Below are 20,972 nucleotides of genomic sequence, written 5' to 3'. Positions count from 1 at the left end.
CATTCACCACACTATGAGATAACAACGGAACGTTACGAGACTGAGTTGTTTCCGAGGAAAATGCTGAAAACTGCCCGACAGGAACTTGCATCAGCGGTTTTGCATGAATTTACCTCGAAAACAACTCTGTCTTGGAACGTTCCGTTATTATCTCATAGTGTGGTGAATGTGCAGGTCACAACTTGCCCACCAGAGCGTTTTGGATTTGTTGGATTGTGTATTTGATGAGGGAAACCAAGAAATCCCATTAGCCTCCGTAGCGTAGCTCTGAGCAGCTCGCACCAAAGTTAGCAAACCTACTATTATGACTATAGGGATTATGGCAATTGGCCAATTTGCCAAAATGTTGAACTATCCCTTTAAGTCTGACAGGATTCTCTGGGTGCGTTCATGGTATAATTACTTCTGTGTTTGGTCACATCCATAGAGCAACACCAGATGTAAAGAAAGACATTTATTTAAACTTCAGGTGTAGATGTTTAGGAAGACATCTGTCCTTGTAGTACATGTTCATACATAATTCACTGCCTGCTGAAGTCACCATCAAAGCTGCTGTGTTTTGATGCATATTTTACTCCACTACAGCAACAAAAACTGTGTACAGTGCTGAGGTTTGGGGCAACAATCCATGGCACAAAGCCACGAGCTGTCAGACTATTCAGGTTCATTCTGGGTCACCACAAAGTGTTACAGCATTACCATGTAAATCAGTATAAAGTTCACTGTCTGTCTTGTTGCGGCACAAAACAGAGATACCATGAAATCACTGAGGGTTGTTGAACTCCTGCCCAGAGAGTATTTAAGTCCATTCAAAGTCAGAACATCATGGCATCCAGACCGTCCTCCATGAACTTCTTGTAGATGGCCATGAACTTGGCAACGAATGCCTCTAAGTGGTAGATGGCTTTGCTGCCCATCTGCAGCCTGTGTTCGTAGTAAGCTGCCATGTGGGCCACCTCTGTCTTCAGATGTCCATCGCAGTTACTCAGCAACTCCCTCACCAGTCCCTGTTACAGGATCAAACAAAGACAATTAATACCCATTACTGCAGACGTTGCTGCAAACAGTTTCAACTGCTTGATGGGAGGGTGGTGTGGTTAACGATACCTTCATTATGATCTCAGGAGGGATGCAGTGAGTCAGCAGCTCGTACAGCCTGGCCCGAACCTCCAACAACCTGAAACAAAGACAGGTCCAAGTGTCAAGTTGTCTGTAGTTATGGCAAGCCATTTTAACATTTAAAGGCCAGACTGGATATGTGTTGCAGATATCTGTAATTCAGTTTTGCCTAGTCAAAAGGAACATTTCTGATATCTGCAACTACATTCTTCCTAGGACAAATGACGCTATTTATGTGCATGAGGTTTGTCATTACAGATATCCACAATTCAGTTGCAGATATCCGCTATGTGAATTACGGATATCTCAAACTGGATTTAGGAATAGTCATAATTTAATTGTAGCTATGTATTATCAAGTTATAGATATTTTGAACTGAAATTTGATTAGAGATATCTGAAATTGGAGATATCTGTAACTTTCACTTTTTGTAATTACAGATATCTTGAATTAGAGTTTTGACTAGGCGAAATGACGTTGCAGATTAAGGACAAAGACTTGGCATAATGACATTTGAGATATCTTTAACTTTCATTCTGCCTAGTCAAAACTGAATTACAGATATCTGCAATTGTCATTTAAGATGTGTGACGAGTTGAATGATGTTTACAGTGATGTCATTGCAGATATCAGTAATTCAGTTGTACCTAGTCAAAACTGAATTACAGATATCTCTATATGTCATTTCAACTAGTCATAATTACAGATATCATGAGTGAAAAATCCAACTATTCAAAATGTAATTACGACTAGTCAGAAAGACGTTGTTGATATCTACAACGTTAATTCCGGATAGTCAAACGTAGCTTTTATATGTTAAATCCGCTTGCCATATGTAGTGTCCAACAGAACCAACCAACCAACCCTGCTCTTTGCCTCTCCTACCTCTGAGGACTCTGCTGGCTGACGATGGCGTTGGCTGTTTCTCTGAGGTACACCTCCCAGTCCGTCTCTGGGACATCTTGGTCCACTGAGAAGGGATATCTAGAAAAGATGAACACAGGCCCATTAACAACAAACTCTCCATACGAACTCCTCAGACAATGCTGTGGACAGATGTTGTTGTGACACTTACTGCTGCACTCTGCAGGCCTCACACATCAGCAGAGCTTTGCGGAGGTTGCGACCAGACTTCTCACTGATTTGCTTGGCCAGCTCTGGTGGGAGGAGCAAACCCTCCTTTTTACAGACTGCTGTCAGAACGTTGCACACCTGGAAGATGGGTAAAAAACTAAAAGGTCAAAATGATCTGATCTTGGCTGAATGTTGAAAACTTTAGGCATCTTAATATGCTACTTTCAGAGATCATGATTATTAATTACAATCTGAACCACATCATGTCCATCTTACCTCCTCAGTGCTGGGCAGAGGAACTCTGATCGCCAGACAACGGCTCCGAATCGGCCCAATGACTCTGGAGGTGGAGTTAGAGCAGAGGATGAGACGGCAGGTGGACATGTACTTTTCCATCGTCCGACGCAAAGCATGCTGGGCATCCTTCGTGAGTCTGTCCACCTCTGTTAGCAGCACCACTACAAAGGAACAAAGATGTCACAATTAATACAAGAGTCACAGTCTGATATTATGGGTGGCACCGGGGAAAGTAGCTCACAGGGGAATGAATTTTTAAAGTCACAGGTAACAGGATCACAGAGCTGTGTGTCTCTCTCACCTTTGAACTCTCTCTGGGTGCTCGACTGGATCTGCTGAGACTGAGCCACAGTTTTAATCAGCTCCTGAACCACTACACGGTCCTGGTTTCCTGCATCACTGTACACACAAAACAGAAACACTTGAGGCTCATATTGTACAACAGTTATCATCAAATGTTGTAAAGTAAAAAGGACATGAATTCTGTGTATAACAATGCAGTTAAGTGAAAAAGCGGCAGAAAATGGAAATTCCTGCTGCTTTAAAAATTGTTTCCCCCCCAAAAATTGCTACCTTGGATTGACTTCCAGGTGATAGTTGCTGGCTATTGTGTTGATCTCAATTTTCTTCTTTGAAGGAGCCTGCAGTCAAAAAGCAACAAAACAGAAACTGAATCACAGTGACATTTGACTAGAGATGTGTGTATGCCAGTGTTGTATTGTAAAGGGTCTCTGGACTGTATTTCATTTCCCCACACACACACTCACCACTATGGTCTGGTGCTCTATGCGGAGCTTCTCCACTCCAGCTCCGTACAGCTCCCTCAGCAGACACATGATGCGCGTCTTCTTCCCTGCGCCTGGCGGACCATACACCAGCAGGTGTGGGAAGTCGCCACATTGAACCTGAAACATTAAAAAGAGGATATTTGTTGTTTGAATAAGAATTCTTAAGAGTGGGCAAAACTACGATATACCGGTAGCCTATATAGCCTATACTGGATTTACCTCAGCCATAATGCATCTCATTTACAAGAGACCGGAGTGTACATAAATCATAATGAAAACAATTTATACATGATGTAAAATGCAGATGAATTAAAATGAAGTTCTCTTTCTAACGTTTGTGAATCTTAAAATGAATAGTAGTAGCTCTGCTCAAGTATTACTCTGACGTTACCCGGGGTCTCGTTGTCCCTTCACAATAAGAGTCTTCCCAACTTCCTTTGCCTCTTGTGACACAATGGATTAAATGTTGCTGTCTTTACTTTAATACTCATCAGATCTCCGCTTAATATTATAAAAACTCCTAATCACTTTTCAATAGACATTAGTGTTCGCGTTTCGGTGTTAATAAAACTGGAGGAAAGCGATGTTAAAGCAGTAATGACAGGCCGTCACATGTGACTCACACACCGGTGTCTTTCACAAGGTAAATTAACTCTTAACTGTGCATTTTCTATAAACAGGCAAATGACCGATTGATCCAGGTTGTTGTAGGCTGACCAGCTCTAATTAAACTTATTGTTTTCAGCCGGTGCTTCATGCTAACGCTCAACAACACCAACACACAGGAGGTTTGTTTCTCCTCTCACCAGGTTCTTCAGCTGAGCCGCCTGCTCTTTGTGGAAGTCCAGCTTCCCGAGAGAAGGAGGTCGGTATTTGTCCACCCACAGACTCATCGTGTTTTGGTTTTATTGCCTGTTACCGTCCGTTTTTTGACAGTTGTGTCTCCGACTCTCCGTCGCTAGCTGCTACTCTCCCGCGAAATGTTGTTATTCACCCAGAAGAAACCGCGCGCCGCCGTTCGTTTCCGAGCTACGGAGACTCGAGGGGGACAAAAGGAAAACAGGCGATTGGAAAATAGACGCGACTGACGCTGGGAAGTCAAACGGCAAGGAAAAAATATAGGTAACGAGTAATTATACACATTTTTACATTGAAAATGCCACAAAAAAAAATCACTGGTATTTGCTTTCCGGGTGTTAATATTTGTAAGTGTAGCAGCCAGGGAGAGGCACCAGTGTTGGCATGTAGCAGCAGGCCTGATTAACTCATTGAAGAACTGCTGCAAAGTTTAATGACTAATCAATTAAGAAGATACTCACTGCAGCTTTACTCCAAATCACTCTGTGTTGCTTGTGTGCAACACACAAACAGATGATAGCAGAGATTGTCTTCTGTTATTGTGTGTGCTGTGTATAGCCTACAGATTTGTGTGTATACCCAGCCCAGGACAAACATTGTTTAACAGAAGCAAATGTCTCAGTAGCCTATATCCTATATGGAGTTGGAAGGATAACATCTTTTCCTTTATTGCTGCAGATTTGACAGTGTTTACATGGCTACAGTGAAACAGTCTGTTGCCACTGAGGAATGTGAGACAGTTAATCCCATGTGACAGAAACAGAAGATCACAATGTCACCAAGCTGTCATGCCATGTAGCTATTTGGCTGTGGTAAAACGTATTGCTTTTAGTACAAAGGTTTTATTAAATACGATTAGGATCCTCATCTAATTAATCAAACAGTCTGATTTTTGGCAACACTAAAAAAAAGGAAAAACATTAGTAACAGTAACAACTTTAATCTGAATCAATTCAGGGTCACATACAACATGCAAAAGGAGAATTATTTGGTTCAGGTATTTTTTTCCCCCTCCTACACCAGGAAAGAGTGCAGAATATCAAATCTGGTTTTCAGTCATGCTGTGCCAGAGTTAGAGGGTACATTTCTCAGCTTATCTCAATCCATGCACATGAACGTTTGTTGTCAAAATGAGTTTTGATTGTCTTCCATATTTACAGTATCTACAGTGCACACAGCCAAGATAACACAGCCTGCATAGTTCACTGTGGCTGTATTTGTGAATTTTTTTCCTGCAGCCAGTCTTTATAAACTTTTAATGTGTTTTCTCTCACAGGAGCTGAACTGATTTGCAGTGTAAAAAAAAAACACCCAATCTGATGTTGTTTTTTTCTGTATCTGTACCACCTTGTCTTCCACTCTCCTCATTTTTCATTGCCCTGCTTTTCTCCAGCCTGACCCAGGTAACTATACCTGTCCGTGACAGGAATGTTATAGATGAAGGAGCGTGTCTCGGCAGGCTGGCGTTGCTTGTATTGAAATGTTTGAGTAAAATTAAGATGCATCCATCTTCACAGCGATGTAGGACAGTGTAAAATCCCAAGGCTGATGGATGAAGTTTACCATGTCCCTGCAGGCAGGACAATTTATGAAGCTCATTCATAATGTATCAGTTTGACTCATGAATAAGTGTGTTTTTATGAATTGGCTGCCTGGTAGTTTAACTTGCGCTTATGCTGTATGATTGTTCAATAGAACCCAGGAACCTGAGAACATGGTGGAACTTTAAATGGTATTTGCTTTGTGGCCTTTTCACCCCTAAGCACTATAAAACATTTACATCATAAACCACTGATGTTGTTGTGAAACTGTCCATGTTTATCATTGTGTTGCACTGAAACTCCAGGAAATATTCAGTGCCATTGTAGAACTCCTTTGTATTTAGATAATTATACCCAATAACTGAGTAAATATGAAGATTTTCCATACTTCACGGTCAATGGGAAAAGGTTTTATAGTGTGTTATTGTGAGGGGACATTACAGAAAGCAGAATCATAATACTGCAGTCACACTTCACCTCCACCTTGACCAGACCTCTTCTCCACAAGATGTTGAGGGTCCAACACGCCTCAACAGGCAGAATCAGCCTCAGTGTTAAAGTACAAATAGTAGGTCTTTAGTCCTGACCAAAGACATTCCCCCCCAAAACATGAAATTCAGTGTTTGCTGGCAAACCTGAGGAATTCCACAGTCTGTCGACAGCTTTGTAAGGGCCATAAGTCTTTCCTTGTTGATTAAGGCTCACAGACAGCTTTGCTGGAGTAACAAAACCTCTGAAATTAGTGAGTCTTAGAGAGGATAAGAGCATGTTTGAAGCATTACCTCATGTGTTGTCAAGGAATGTGCTTTCAAGGTGAAAAATCTTTTGCCTCGAGCTACATTATACAGCAGTGATTGAAAAGGAGGAATGGGGAGGGCAAACGGTGCAGCACAGACCCCGAGCCTTTTCATCAAAGTCTGTAAGACTAATGTACATGCAGCTACTTAACCTGCTTCATCACTTCCACAACAGTGCTAGATTTGCTTTCAGCGCATACGTTTTTAAATTAGCAGTCTACACACACACACACACACACACACACACACACACACACACTCAGACACACACACACACACACACACACACAGAGACACACACACACTTGCACCAGTAGCAGCAGCACAAACACCTGCCTGTGGAGCTCCCTGTTTTCTTGCTGAGGTAATGTAGGAGGGAAAAGAATTCCTCAGCCCTCTCTTCATCTCTCCTCCCCTCTGAGCATTTCATGTCTTTTTAGACGTAAACCCACTCTCTCTGTATTATCTGTGTCATGCAGGATACAAACACTGAGTCGCCTCGGCTGGATACTTGTGTTGCCTCCCGGTTCCTCAGGCCGCTGCGCTGGATGTGTTCTCTGCTGATACAACTTCTGTACAAAAACATCTGGTATGTTGAATTATGAATTCTGTGTTTCTTGAAAACTTCCCACAGGACATTTTTGGCAAATGTTCAAAGCTTTGAATGCTCCTCTATGCTTGTATTATTGGTAGTAATTGAATACTAGTTACTAAAGTGACTGCACAGTAATATTTTATCACACAGACACGTGGCCCGGTAACAAACGTCTCTTTGTTTGCAAGTGTGTACTATGAAGTGCTTGTATGTTTTACACACACACACACACACACACACACACACACACACACACAGTGTCTTGAGTTTCAGAGCTGTAGAATTTCCAGGATTTTAAAACCCAACACTGTTGTGTTTGAAAGACAAAGAAAATACGTCAGGAAAGGGTGTGTTGGCTGCAGCCAAAAATATCCACCAGGAAAAAACAATGTGTTTGAGCAAAATGCTTTTTATCAAACAAAAAAAACAAACTCTGACAGCTCCTGAGTGGTGCCCTGTGTGTTTGTTATGAAGACAAACTTTGATTACTTTGGCATGAGCCAATCACATTTATCCCACTGGGCTTGTATCCATTATCACCAGTGGAGTTTAATCATTTCAAAATAGTGAAAAAAAATTTGACTTTTTAAAGCTATTTAAAATCACATCAACATGTATTATAACAAAAGATGGAGAGAGAAAAAGTAAAAGTATTAATCTTAACAATTTAAATTGTAGCTGTAAAAAAAAAAAAAAGGTAATTTAGTATATTGAACTTTTTTTCCCCTACATTTTTTATTTCAAATTTAGCTGCATGTAATGTAAGTAGAGTATAAACTCTGGGTGTTATCTCATTGCCCACACGTGTGTGAGACAAAGATGATTGAAGGGACAGATAAATATGTCTAAGGAGAAATGTAATCCCTTTTTAAGTAGCACATCTGAATCCAGACATACACACCCACTTACAGGAACGTATGACACTGTATTATACATGCACATATTCTTTAGTCTGCATGTGTTAACAGATCAATTTCCCCAAATTTACATAATATCTCTTCATCTCTCCAGCTCAGACATCAAAGGAATTTTCTGGAAGATTCAAATATGGGACAAAGTGTTAAATATTGATCAATCACAGATTAATTTAAGCAGCTTTGCCCAATCAACCAACATTAGTGACACTGGAGAAGAACCTCTCGATGAGGACGGGTTCCCTCGTAATGCATGATGGTCCGGTAGCTGCCCTGCCTGTTCAGCAGCAGCAGCCTGACAGACATATTCACCCCCAGGCTGTGGCTGTTCCTCTGGGTGACCTGCAAGGTCAAGTTCCCCTCTTGACCCAAAGCTTCAGCAATCAAAGAGGAACCATGTCTGAGCCTGTTCCTCTGCTCAGCTGCGCTCCAGATCCTGTGGCCGGTCATGCTCGGAGTTGGATGGAGCTGAAGACGGACCGTGGCCTCACTTGTGATACAGCTAAACCTGATTTAAAGCAGAACGGACACTGTGGGAGCAGCCGGAGCTCACACGTGGCTCCTGGATCGGGTCAGGACATGGAGGTGTCGGACAGAGCTGCTGTCCACAGTAACTGTCAGGTGGAGGCACGTTGTGGAGCCACACCACCTCAGCAACAGGACCAGAGGCCCACAGAGACCTCCTGTCCTGATGGGTTGCCTCCTGCCTTGTCACCAGCCCCGGATGAAAGCAGCTGTAGCCGTCTCCCTGCACCTGTGAATGCATCAGAGGATTGCTCGATGGATCTGCTCAGAATAGTAAAGCACCACCCCAGCGCCATCGTCTTCTGTGATTATGACCGTGACAACCAGAAGGTCGTGGCCAGCGGCAGCTCTGATGATGGAGAATCCTCCTCCTCCTCCGGCACAGGAGAAGGAGAGGGTGACGACGATGACGAGGATGATGTTTTTCCTGAGACGTTACAATATAAGGAATTCCTGATCAGTCGTCGCCGTAGAAACTTGAGCAGGAACAGGAAGTGCTTGAGGAATAGACAGGATGCCCAGCCTAGCGGCGCTGCATCTGGCTGGCAAAAGCCCACAGACGAAGGCAGAGGCGAGTTCACAGGTAGTCAGGAGGAAGAGGAGAACAATGGCAGACAGGTAAGAAAAACAAGACAGGGCCGGTGTGATAACACACACACAGACGTCCTGATCAGTGTGTAGCTGCAGAGTCTGTGGCTCTGTGGGCCTGTGGGCCTGTGGGCCTGGCTCACAGCTGGACATTTATCTTGTCAGGGTGGGAGAAGCACATGTTTTAAATGAATGAGTCAGGCTTCTCAGTAATGACAGTGTGAGCCAGAACACACTGTATCACTGACTTTATTATTCACACCTGTTCTTTTCTTAACTGCCACATGCCAGAGTCCTCAGTGGAAAAAAAGACAGTTCTGTAATGCCACTGTGCACCACCAGAGGGCAGCACTGTCAAAGAGTTTCATTTATATTCTCCAGCATGAGCTTGCTGTGAAAATCTTCTCCTGTATTGCAGATTGTAGAAAAATAGATCACTGCTCTAACACCTTCATAGTTATTAATTATGTTTTTAGAATTAATAGGACACTATTTTCAGTTTGGTTAAAAATGCAACGATTCAGAAATGTAGAGGTGTGGTCATATTGTCATTCTGGCTCAACATCTTTGTTATGATGATCTTCCTCTTACCTCCTAATGTTTCCTGTCTGTTTCTGTGTGTATTCTGGTGTAGAGACATCCTCTTGAATAATTTCTGTACATATTATGCCAAACGCAGAGTTTAATTGTTCACTATAATTTGAATTATCTGCTCCATGAGTAAACAGTGTGTTTATCTGTTTTTTTTTAAAGCAGCACCTGAATAAGATGGAATATTCTGGCAGGTGTACTTTCAATCATAAATTCCTCTCTCTCTTTTTTTTGTCTGGGCCTGTGCTGGTATCTCCACCTCCCAGCATGCACTTCACCAGCGGGCATCGTATAGTGTGAGCGTGCCCCTGACTGTGTTCTCACACCTGTCAGTGCAGCCCTCAGCCGCTGGCACGTTCCCATAACGGTCCTCTGGCACTGTGCACGCTGCCCCCCCCCCCCCTCTGGCCTGATATGAAAGGATTTGTTCTCCCCGTGCTCCTTTTGTGATGTCCTCCTCAGAGTTTGACCAAGTAGCTTTTAAAGTCACTTATAGACAGGCTTAGGCCAATGCTCATTTGAATACCTGTTAAGTCAAAGAGGCCCCTTTGTGCCTCCACATTCTTGGAATATCTTGGCTCAGCCAGTTTCGTCACACTCCACAATATGGGCAACAACTTTGCCAAATGAAATAATTTGAGGAATTTGGAGTGAGGCACAAGTTATTAAACGGCATTTAAAATGAAATGCGGCCAATAAACTTGGCTGTAATGCCAGAGTCTGATCTCAGGGCAGTTGTTCTGTCATGTCTCCGTCTGTAGGTTTCAGCCTGGTCACTGAGCACATGGTGACGTTACTGTAGGACCAAGTCAGCTTTTCATTATTAAAGCAGATATCAGTGGAATGTTTTTGTTAATATAAGTCCTAAATAGTCCTATTTTCCGTCAGCAATCACTTACATGAAGTATTTCAGCCTAAACACGAGTCTCTCCGTCACTCTGCTCTGCTGTAACCCGAGGAGAAAATTTTCCTTGTGGGATACAAGTGTTATCCAATGAGGGGAGAGAACGGCATGAAGGGCTGTGTGTGCAGCCAAGGGATGCGCGTGAATGTGGTGACGTAGCACGAGGACCAATTGATGCCTGACAAGGGCGGGGGCTGCTAACTCATGGTGCGTTCAAGGAAACTCGTACTTTGTGTTTTCCTTCCTGTGAAGTCATACCAGTTCGATCTGGTACGAGTTCACGGGTCGGAAGTTACGAGTGGCCGTTATAGGGAACTTTCACAGACAACAGGACGGTAAAAACACGAGCTACGGGTTACCTGGAACGCTACCAAGTCGTAGTTGTGACTTGAAGCTGTAACTTACGGTTTCAAAAGCCTGCCTTGAACACAGCATTAGCCGAAACGGCCGTGCCACTGATATCTGCTTTAAGCTTAAAATGTAACAGAAAAAATAATGTTCTTTTATATGATTATGACATAATTGTTAAAAAATAAAGGCATGTATCTTAAATGGTTGTCCTCTCCTCTCGCCCAAATTCCCAGTGGTATAACGAGCCTGATAGCGGGAATGTGCCACATGGTTCTCTCGATACAGAAAATCACCAGAATTAGTTCGACATACTTTGACAGATGTCTATGATACTTACACATCTTAATAGCAGACAGCTCCACTGGAGATCTCCTGCTTCAATTACATGTTTTAATCCAGCTGACTGCTGTGTTTGTGATTCTATGTGACACATCTAACACTCAAATCACAGAATAGAGAACTGATGGAAACTTTGTCCTAGTCTTGACCCTCTTACGACTTGGTCTTTAACATTTCTTGGACGGGCTTAAAGGTCCCATATTTTATATAGTGAGATTTCCATGTCTCACTGAATGGCACACAGCCTGCATTCAGAAACTGAACCTTAAAACGCACCATTACGACTTCTGTAACTTTGTGATGTCACAACTAAGCAGTCACAATCCCCAATCTCAGCCAATCTGTATGTAAATCTAAAACTACACTGGTTTTTGGTTCTTTGAACCACACTAAGTAGCAGCGGGGAACACTAAGAGACTGAGGATGCTCGTCTCTAGCTCTTCATGCTGAGATGCATCCCAGTAACAGGCGCCCAGTGTGTCCGGGACACTTCAGACAAATAATGAAATGCTCTTGAAGCAGAGATATAGTGATGCATTAAGAGCTCTGTCCTCTGTAAACACTTTGGACAGAAGCCTATTAACATTTCATGAACTGTGAGAGCACAGTGCTGTGAAAAGTGAGTGTGTCTGTGTGTGTACGCATTGGTGTGCATTTGTATTCGCGTTAGCACATTTACGTGCAGTTCTCTCTGTGTGTTTGTGTGTGTTGATGTTTGCAGTCACTCGTGCCACCACGAAAAGCCTCCACTCCCCATGTTCTCCCCTGGCCCTGGCTCTGTCCCCCATAGTGAGGGTAAAAATAGCACCCTGCTGCACATAGGCAGCCCTCTGTGTTCCTGTGTGTAGGAATCTGGAGATGTGGGGGCTGCAACACACAGGAAATGGCTTTACTGCCAAAGCCGTTACTGCAGATATTTTTTAAACTGGTCAACATGATGGGGTTTTGGGAATAGGAGTGGACAGAAGGGTGTGTTTGTGTGTGTGAGCGGATGGGTGGGTGTGTATGCATGCTTGTGTGTGTATGCATGTATGTGTGTGAGTGAGGGGGCTGTTTTTGGACTTCAAGCTCCTCAAAGGGGCCCTATGTGCTGCTATCAGCCACTGGGACTCTGGGATTGGCAGCACATAGGGTCCAGAAACAAAGCAGTTTGTTCATTTCCTGGAAGGCCAGTGAACAAGTGTCTCAGTCAGACTCCACAACCAATGGGAGGAGAAGGAAAGAGAGGGAAAGTGAGGGTTTAGGTATGTGCATATCTGTGACACAAACAGATATGACGTGCATTGCGTATGTCGCTGTTTAAAATGTAGCAGAAGGCAGCCTGTACTTCACTAGCTGTTATATTTATCTATATATTTATATTTATATTTTTCTCCTCTTTTCTTGCCCAACAGTCCTTTCATTGAGAAGGTGTTACCTCCTCCTCCACAGTGTAGGGTACACTGTGTACCCCCAGGCAGGCTGAACAAGCACAATGTTCATTTGCAAGAAGCCTGGAGGCAAGACAGGGTGGAGTAGGTGGATGAGGGAAAGGAGAGTGTGTGGAGTGAGGTTCAGCAGATCTCTTCCTCTCTGTCTGAGGCCAGCACACATGAAAGGCCCCAGCACAAGGTGTTAACCCCAGACTTTCCCCTTGAGCCATACTCACCTCTGTGTGTGTGTGTCTTGACCCGTACCTTCAGGCGGCTACGTGTGACTCCATGACCCAGCTGATGAACAGGTTGGATCAGCTCAGTGAAGGGATCCAAGACGTCCAAAGTGCTGATTCCTCCGACCCTGACGATGCCAGCGCTGAGCAGGAGCAGCAGAGCTCTGTGGTAAGTAAAGCACAGTTCACCCACAGAACATTAACAGGAGCAAAGGATAAAAAAATGATGAATAAAAAATAAATTAATTAAAAGATTTTAAAAAAAGGCTGAGGGAATAGTTAACCAACATGTCACATAATGTATGTTGATATCTTTTACATTAGGCTCTGCATGTTCTATATTTGCTGAAAAGAACAACATGAAACTAGAAAATTTCCTCATATAAATTTTGAGAGTGCCATGAATCAAACCCACGACCTCAAGACAGAACTAATCAGACACATGGTCATCTTTCTCTTGCATGCGCGTGTGTGTGGTTGTGTTTCACAGAGACTTCATATAAATGTATGGGATATAAAGGGTCAGAATTTGATTAACTGCATAGGTATCAAAGGGAGTCCCTAATTTTTCAGAAAAAGAAGCAGACCGTGAGCCTCCACATGTTGATATGTGTTTGGTATTTTGGAAACCCTTGCGAGTTATGAGCAGGGGTCCCTTCTGCTTGTCTCAGAAAATCTTTGTATTAGAGTCTATGGGCAGTAGAATGGGATCTGGTTGCACTCAGAGGTTCACAATTTAAATTCTGTAAGTCTCCCTGTTTGTATGAGCACATTGTTAGAGAGAGGACAGGTTTGTCTACAACTGTGGAAAAAAAAAATCATATGCGTAAAGTGTAATTTATGCGTAAATAGAAGAATTTCAGACAATTTCTGACGACTTATTCTAGCTGATGATGTCAACCACTGTAGCCCGAACGTTCTGCGCAATACACACTCATTATAATCTCAACATTTCTCCAAAAATGACCAAGGTCATTGGACAGTGACTGGTCAAAAAACTATAATACCTATCAACAGCTATTTCATAGTCGTAGAAGTCAGTGGAGCATTAGCCGCATAGCACTAAAAATAGAAAAATAAATGAATTAAAATTTTTATAGAAAAAACACTCATCTTCAAAGTTATGTTGCGTTCCATTTAGCTCGGAAGTCGTACCGTATGTCACTAAACTTGGGGGTTGTGTTTCCAAGTAGGAAATCCACCATTAAAATGTCTGTTGCCATCAGCGACATCATAAGTAACATCTTTGGCAGTGATGTCAAATTGGAACACTCAGCTTCACAGTCAGAATGTCTGTTGTGACATCATCAGCCAATCCTTGTAGAGCTGATCTGTTCAGAGCGCACAGTGTGATTTTTAGACATTATGTTTCCCAACTTTAATCTTAAAGCTAGCCCAATTGTGAGTACTAGTTCAGAACTGAAACAAGAGCTGTCCAACGACTGAATGACACGATCCAGGTTGGAATGATGGTGTCGAGGGATCTCCAAAATGAAACCGTCACCCTGAATCTCCTGTTGGGTAACGAAAGAGTGAACTGCGAAAAAGAACATAATTGGGCAGTCCAACTCTCCGGAGAGTTGGAACGCACCAAAGAGCAGCTGGCTAGACAGAAATCCCTGAAACAAATATGTATCAACAGGGGGAAAGAGAGCAGGGAGGAACTGGAGTGTCTCCAGAGGTTAATCGACACAGAAATCCTTAGCACTGGAGAAATCACCACCCAGGTGCAAAAAGAAAAGAAATTAACAGCTGAGCTTCAGGCGGAAAAAGACAACCGAAGGTATGAAGCTGAAGTCTTCGACTCCAAGAATCAGGTTGAAAAACTGCAGTTTGAGTTGGATAAAGAAATGAAGGCTCATGCTGCCATGCTGCATCAGGTAAGAAACCTGAGGGTTAAGATGGACGTCCTCCAACAAAAGATGACAGAAGAGATCAACCTTGCTGAACAAAGAACATCAGAGCAGGGGCTCACCATAGAGTTTGAGGCAGAGATACAGAAGAGCGTGACTCTCCAAGAAGAACTGGAGAAAGTTATGAAGGGTTGTGAAGCTGAAGTCCTCAGGGCCAGACATCAGGCTGAGAAGCTGCAGCATGAGCTGGAGAAACAAATGAAGGCTCATGCTGCCGCGGCGACAGAAGACCTGCTCCTGGAGAAAATCCTGAGGGCTGAGATCGACAACCTCCAACAAAAGATGACCAAAGAGGCCAGCTTACCTCAACAAAAAACATCAGACCAGGACTTGGCTCTGAAGACAGAACTGGAGGAGCTGAAAACCCAGCTCAACACTCAGCTCGTACTAAACCGTGAGCTGACTGCAGAGCTTGGAGAGGAGAAAGAGAAGAACACAGATCTCCAAGAAACTTCATACCTACACACCAAGAAGTATGAAGCTAAAGCCCTCAGGGCCAGACTGCAGGCTGAGAACCTGCAGCATGAGCTGGAAAAACAAATGAAGGCTCATGCTGCCAAGGTGACAGAAGACCTGCTCCTGGAGCAAAACCTGAGGGCTGAGATCGACACCCTCCAACAAAAGATCACCGAAGAGGTCAGCTTAACTCAACAAAAAACATTGGACCAGGACCTGGTTCTGAAGACAGAACTGGAGGAGCTGAGAGCTCAGCTCAACAGTCAGCTCTTACTAAACCGTGAGCTGACTGCAGAGCTCGAAGCAGAGAGGAACAACCTGTCTCCCCATGAAGACATGGACTCCTTACCAGAGAGGAGAAGCAACCGGTCTCCCCAAGAATACATGGACCCCTCACCAGAGAGGAGTAGCAACCGGTCTCCCCAAGAAGACATGGACCCCTCACCAGAGAGGAGTAGCAACCGGTCTCCCCAAGAAGACATGGACCCCTCACCAGAGAGGAGCAACCAGTCTCCCCAAGAAGACATGGACCCCTCACCAGAGAGGAGCAGCAACCAGCCTTTCGAAGAGGACATGGCCTTCACACCAAGGACGAGGTCAACATGGACAAGGATCCGCCACTCTCTGGGGCTGAGGAAACCAAAGAGTTGGAAGAGGAGTGGGGAGGCCTTCGTCAACCTTATCTGAAGTTCTGAAGTTAGTCAGTGGGCCAGATGCTACCTTGAGTGGTACCAACATCTGGTCTGGCCCATGGACTCTCTTTTCTTTTCTTGTCCTTTTCTTTTCTTAACTTTTTTCTTTTGAACATTAAAAAAAAAAAAAAAATCAGTCTTTGAGATGTACTCCCTGGATATACTGTTGTATAGCTTAATATGCTGCCATCATTTTTAATCTTAAGAAAACAAACACAATTTTTACTGAGTTGAAACTAAATCAGGATTTTTTATTCACCAGTGTAATGCTTCACTATTATAGACAAAGTGACAGAAAGTTTAGAGAGTGGTATAAATAAAACATGATTCAATTAAAAACAATAAACTCAAGGCCCACTCATGTCAGTGTTTCGAGGCTGTAACGGAGATCCCAGCTGAGCTGCCCGTGTGTGTGTCTCCTAGACTTACTGCCAGCTGCTGTTCAGGATCATTGAAATCGGTCGTCTTCTTTTTAAGGGTTAGAGTTATTATCAAACTGGAGTCAAACTGCACTAAAATCAACTATATAAGTGATCATGATAATTCCACAGCTTATTTACCGTATATGCAGGTCCCCTTGCTCTTGACATCCTCTCAGACTTGAGTGTGTAAAGGCCTAAACTTTTCACACAAGTCCATGACAATGTTGATGAGCTGCTAAAACATCACTTGGATCATCACAATGGCTGAGTGAGTATTAATAACCAATGGTAACATCAATGTTGATATCACATAAAGGTTTCTAGAAACTTTGAATTAAAATGAATGAATGAATGAAAATGGAGTAGATTCCCATTATGTTGTCTAATGTGTTGGTTTCCCACACTCAAGCACAATGTACCATTCAGTCATACAGTGCATCTCACACGTGTTGGACAGAGAGCCTGCTCAGGGGAATGGGCTGCTTGGCTTGCAGTCTCTCCCACTATTTAATATGGTGTGGATTCATTAGGAAGAACAGTCTGGACGGTTTCCAGGCCTGTTGTTGTTCCGCCATTAAAGCCTTTCATAAATCAGTGAGTTTCTGATTCCGTCTGGCATCCATCTGGAAATCAGTGCTAAGCTTATTCCAGCTTATTATTATTTTTAAAGGTATATTTAACATAACTCCTGGAAGAGGAACAGTCTGGAGATGGCTGCTGTGCTGTGCTCCTCTGTTCTCCTCTCACAGGGCATTCCAGCTGCCTCATTATGCTTACCAAGTGTAAATCTGGTAACCTCAAATAGCTCTTAAACCAACGGCACAGAAGTTTAGGAATTCTTATAAAAAGGCTGTATTTAATCAAGCTAATCTTAATCAAACTGTCTGGCAAGCTAGAAAAACAGCCAGAAAACAGACACGCTTAGCTGTGTGTATCACATTCTATTTTCAGTATATTTATGTCACACTAAGGTCAATCTTATTTGCAGCAAGGATAGATTTTTTTTTGTAGTAAGCCATCAAGGTAAAATACACAATACTACAGAATATGATGATAAATGAAAAGGAAAATCAATAAAAATGTCCAGGAGAGGAGAAAAGCAGCTGAGAAACCATTTATCCCAAAAATGTCAAATATTTATGGCGTAATTAAGATTAAATGATCTCAGTCCAGAACAGTGAGGCAGCAGCAGCAGGAGGCGGTGTCGTCTTTGGCAGCAAAGCTTTCAGGGTTGGGTGAAGGGCTGAGTGATAAGGAATTAAGATTTGTTTGAATAAAAAGAAAATAAAAAACCAGCAGTGAAATATCAAAAGTTCCTTTTAAACACTCCCAAGGCAATTTAATTAAATACTGTCCCAGTGAACTTTCGGTCAGTGCAAGTCCAACTCCTGAAATAACTGTTCACTCTAAACAGTATTCTCTGAAATCCATTAATTCTTCACTGCAGTCTGATCACAGTGTCCTTCAACAAACTCCTTCAGTATGTCTAATACATTTTAAAGACTTTGGACACTTTGGATTCAGACTATTCGAATATTTCCACAGCTCTTCTGTGGATAGCTGTGACTTTTCGCTTGTTGTGGTTCCCAGACAATGAATCCTAATGATGTGATCATCAGGTGTGTTCTATCTACCACTACTGTGATGCCCATATTTGTAGTTTTTAGGGAAATGTCTTAATATATCAACAAAATAAAAGCTGAATTGCCATGAAAATTGGTTCACACATTCATAGCTCCCTCTGGATGAATTGTAGCCGAACAGCGTTAGTGATCCTTAACTTTTCATCTAGTTTAATTTGGTGTAGGCTATTATAGAGAATAGCCTCAGCTCTACTTTGCGCCAACTAGCAAATGGTGACATGCTACCATGCTGAGCTAACATAGTAAACATTAGCCGATATAGTAGGCTACCTGCTAAACACCAGCACAGTTCTGAGCGTGTTACAGTAGCTTGCTAATGTTTAGCACTGGTTTGTCTGAAAGCAGCACTGTGGCTACATCTCGCCTCCCAGTGCCACCAACATGGCTGCAGACTTCTAGTCTCCTCCGTTACGTTGAGTTTCCACTTTGGGAATTTCCTCCATTAAATTCCTATTAGTCAAATGAGAAGGAATGGAACAGAACACTTTAATTAAAATGAAAAAGATAGGGAAATGCAGCTCACTCGCTTTCAGTTTGAACTGCACTTTGTTTTGGAGACACAGTGTCCTTCATGTTGTTATCTAACTGTGACCGCACAGTTAGGAAATTAGCAACAGCATCATGCCATCTCTATGATGGAAAGGCTCTACAGGGTCAGAACGGGAATTTTCTACACAGGGCAGCATTGTATGTTGTGGTGAAGGGAAAATGTGTCCCTCTACGCCTGCGTTTGTGGATTGGATTCTTGGACGAGGAAAAAAAAAAGCACAGTGTTTACAGAAATTAATGCCATTCCTCCTTCACTTTCTGTAGCACACACACATATTTGCACACATATCCATGTTATCAGCTCAGTGTTGGACTGGAAGAGGAGGAGGAAGGGGGAGCGCTGAAGTGGGTACAGTAAGATGAGTCATGAGGTCAGGCTGGGATGGACTTTCCAGTGTTGCGGCTGAGCAGAGACAGAGATGGGACGTGGATGAGCTAAGATAAGGTCCATTTTTCTGAATGAGGGGAGGGCAGGCCCATCCATCGTCACCAGCATCTTATAGCGTCCAAAAGTCCCCACCTACTCACCACATCCACCCAGTACTCCACTGAGCTGCCGAAGAGACAGGTGACATGAAGACAGGGACTGGGGTAAGAGACTGAAGCAGACTCAGCTGAACAGAGACTGGTATTCAACACACAGGTAGCTTGAGAGACACCAGACAACTGGAGAAAAGAGTGGACAACAGCAACAGCAGGAGGGCCACACTCTTAAAGCTGTCACAGTTTATTTTATTACATAGTGATAAATAAATCTAACCCAGAGTGATCACGTCTCCAAAAAAGCTCCTGAGTAAAACCTGTGGTCACTGTGTTGTCTCTCTCCCAGACAAAGAACAGTTTTCACCTTGTCTGTCCCACATTTGACTAACACGTCTCTGTCTGTCCCCCCAGGGTGCTCCTCCTGCTGTGAGCAGGACGGTGAGCCGAGGCCTGATCCAGGACCAGGGAGCCTCCAGAGCTCCAGACAAACCTGAGCCACTGGCCAGACGGCGCTCGCGACCTCTGACCCGCAGCAGACCTCTGACCCGCTCGTCCCTCTCGTCCCCTGCACATCTCCACGCCCGACGGGCCAGGGTGAGCCTCGCTGCATAACTGTACTGTAGCTGTTTAACCTCTGTGTTTGTCTGGACGTCACGGTGAAACCACTGCGGCCCAGAGTTCACTCATAACATCAGCTCACCGTCTCAAGCAGATTCAATGACGTCCACGACTTTGATCAGCTCTCAGATTGAGTTGAAACCTGCGGTCTTTGAAAAGTGTGTTCACGCTGGTTTGGAGCTGAACCAGTGTCTAACACTTTGCAGCTGACCCTGCAGACAGGAGCTTCAGAGGCATGTCTGATTGATATAAGTTGATCAGTTGATCGTCTGAGGAAATGTCTTGATGTCTGCCAAACTCGATTTGAACCGCCTTTGAGTCGAACGCGAAGGCTGCGGCCCGTTGTGTGCTGTGTAATCGCGGCCGGTGAACTGTTGCTCTCTGAGGCAGCCTCTGCTAAAAGAATGAGGATTTTATTTTTGCCGCGTCACAGCCGCCTCTCTCTTCCTAAACACATGGATCTCTCATTCCCCTTTGCACTGCCTTGTTGTATTTCATGTCAGCTCAAAGCGACTTCCTGAAAAGTGGAAAAGCAAATGTTTTCTTCATTTTCTCTTTTGCCTTTTTCTGTAAAATCCTCTGTTCCTTCCTCCCTTTCATGTGTGGCCTCCTCCCTCTCCCTCTCTCCTTCTCTCTCTCTGGGCTTCTGTACAGTCTGCATGTTTCCCGCTGTTGTGTAAATAAGGTGAAAGTAAAAGGATGAGACAGCTGTGCTCCATCCAGGATTATGCAAGGTCACCTGTTTCTGAGTCAGCACTGCGGCAAACAACAAAACCCACCACAAATAAAAACACACACACACACACACACACACACACACACACAGCTCCACAGGTACAGTCAGACAGATGACGGCAGGGAAACAGTGAGACGGTTTAACTGGAAGCTGGCTTCAAAAATCCATCAACCCATTGTAGCCATCATCAACAGGGAGTTTGCTCATTAATGATGAATGTGGATCTGTTGGCGTGTAGTCTCATTAGATGTCAGCACTATGAAGACTTTTTATCAATGGTCTGAAAAGTGAAGTTTATTTTTCATCTTGAAAATGGTAGTTTGCCAAGATATATTTGTGAAAGCACCAGGGAAAGCTAGAAAGTGGTCAGGGATCGTTTTTTATCAGACCACTAAATATTTCTCAATATTTATATAATGTCAAACTGAAGAGGAGAAGAGTTTCAGACTTCTGTGTGAAATCTTCCTGTTGAGTATGAAAATCTAAATGGACCTGGTCTTTGTTGATTGTTTATTATAAAGTATAAAATAA

General features: G+C 43.4%; 2 protein-coding genes across 3 annotated transcripts in view; one reads left to right on the top strand and one right to left on the bottom strand.

Annotated features, from left to right (window-relative positions):
• Positions 1 to 439: 439 nt before the first annotated feature.
• rfc3 (replication factor C (activator 1) 3) lies at positions 440 to 4,321 on the bottom strand. The gene is made up of 9 exons (XM_085798594.1): positions 4,085 to 4,321; positions 3,258 to 3,395; positions 3,064 to 3,131; positions 2,792 to 2,889; positions 2,470 to 2,651; positions 2,195 to 2,331; positions 2,005 to 2,103; positions 1,108 to 1,177; positions 440 to 1,007 (listed from the first exon to the last, which is right to left on the bottom strand). The coding sequence occupies exons 1-9, from the start codon at positions 4,169 to 4,171 to the stop codon at positions 816 to 818; spliced, it is 1,071 nt and encodes a 356-aa protein (XP_085654720.1). The 5' UTR covers positions 4,172 to 4,321; the 3' UTR covers positions 440 to 815.
• Positions 4,322 to 6,742: 2,421 nt separating this feature from the next.
• stard13a (StAR related lipid transfer domain containing 13a) overlaps positions 6,743 to 20,972 on the top strand; it is a 61,265-nt gene continuing 47,035 nt past the window's right edge. Inside the window, exons 1-4 of one of the 2 annotated variants that reach the window (XM_085798588.1) lie at positions 6,743 to 7,063; positions 8,081 to 9,126; positions 12,964 to 13,098; positions 19,499 to 19,681. In XM_085798588.1, coding sequence (XP_085654714.1) covers positions 8,212 to 9,126; positions 12,964 to 13,098; positions 19,499 to 19,681 — 1,233 coding nt within the window. In that variant the 5' untranslated portion in view covers positions 6,743 to 7,063; positions 8,081 to 8,211. Of the gene's footprint in view, positions 7,064 to 8,080; positions 9,127 to 12,963; positions 13,099 to 19,498; positions 19,682 to 20,972 lie in introns of those variants that run through there. The other variant, XM_085798587.1, reaches the window with a different exon arrangement.

Source organism: Trachurus japonicus, chromosome 14 (genome assembly GCF_045865225.1).
Source record: "Trachurus japonicus isolate A0001 chromosome 14, Traja_1.0".
Classification (NCBI taxonomy): Eukaryota; Metazoa; Chordata; class Actinopteri; order Carangiformes; family Carangidae; genus Trachurus; species Trachurus japonicus.
Note: the sequence above shows the minus strand (reverse complement) of the source record. Positions and strands in the feature narration are given on the sequence as shown.

Excerpts from the sequence above, each read along its gene's own strand:
- rfc3 (XM_085798594.1), bottom strand. The coding sequence starts at position 4,171 with ATGAGTCTGTGGGTGGACAAATACCGACCTCCTTCTCTCGGGAAGCTG. Across the intron at positions 3,396-4,084 it reads CGGCTCAGCTGAAGAACCTG|GTTCAATGTGGCGACTTCCC; the intron begins GTGAGAGGAGAA and ends TTAATGTTTCAG. Across the intron at positions 3,132-3,257 it reads TAGAGCACCAGACCATAGTG|GCTCCTTCAAAGAAGAAAAT; the intron begins GTGAGTGTGTGT and ends TTTTGACTGCAG.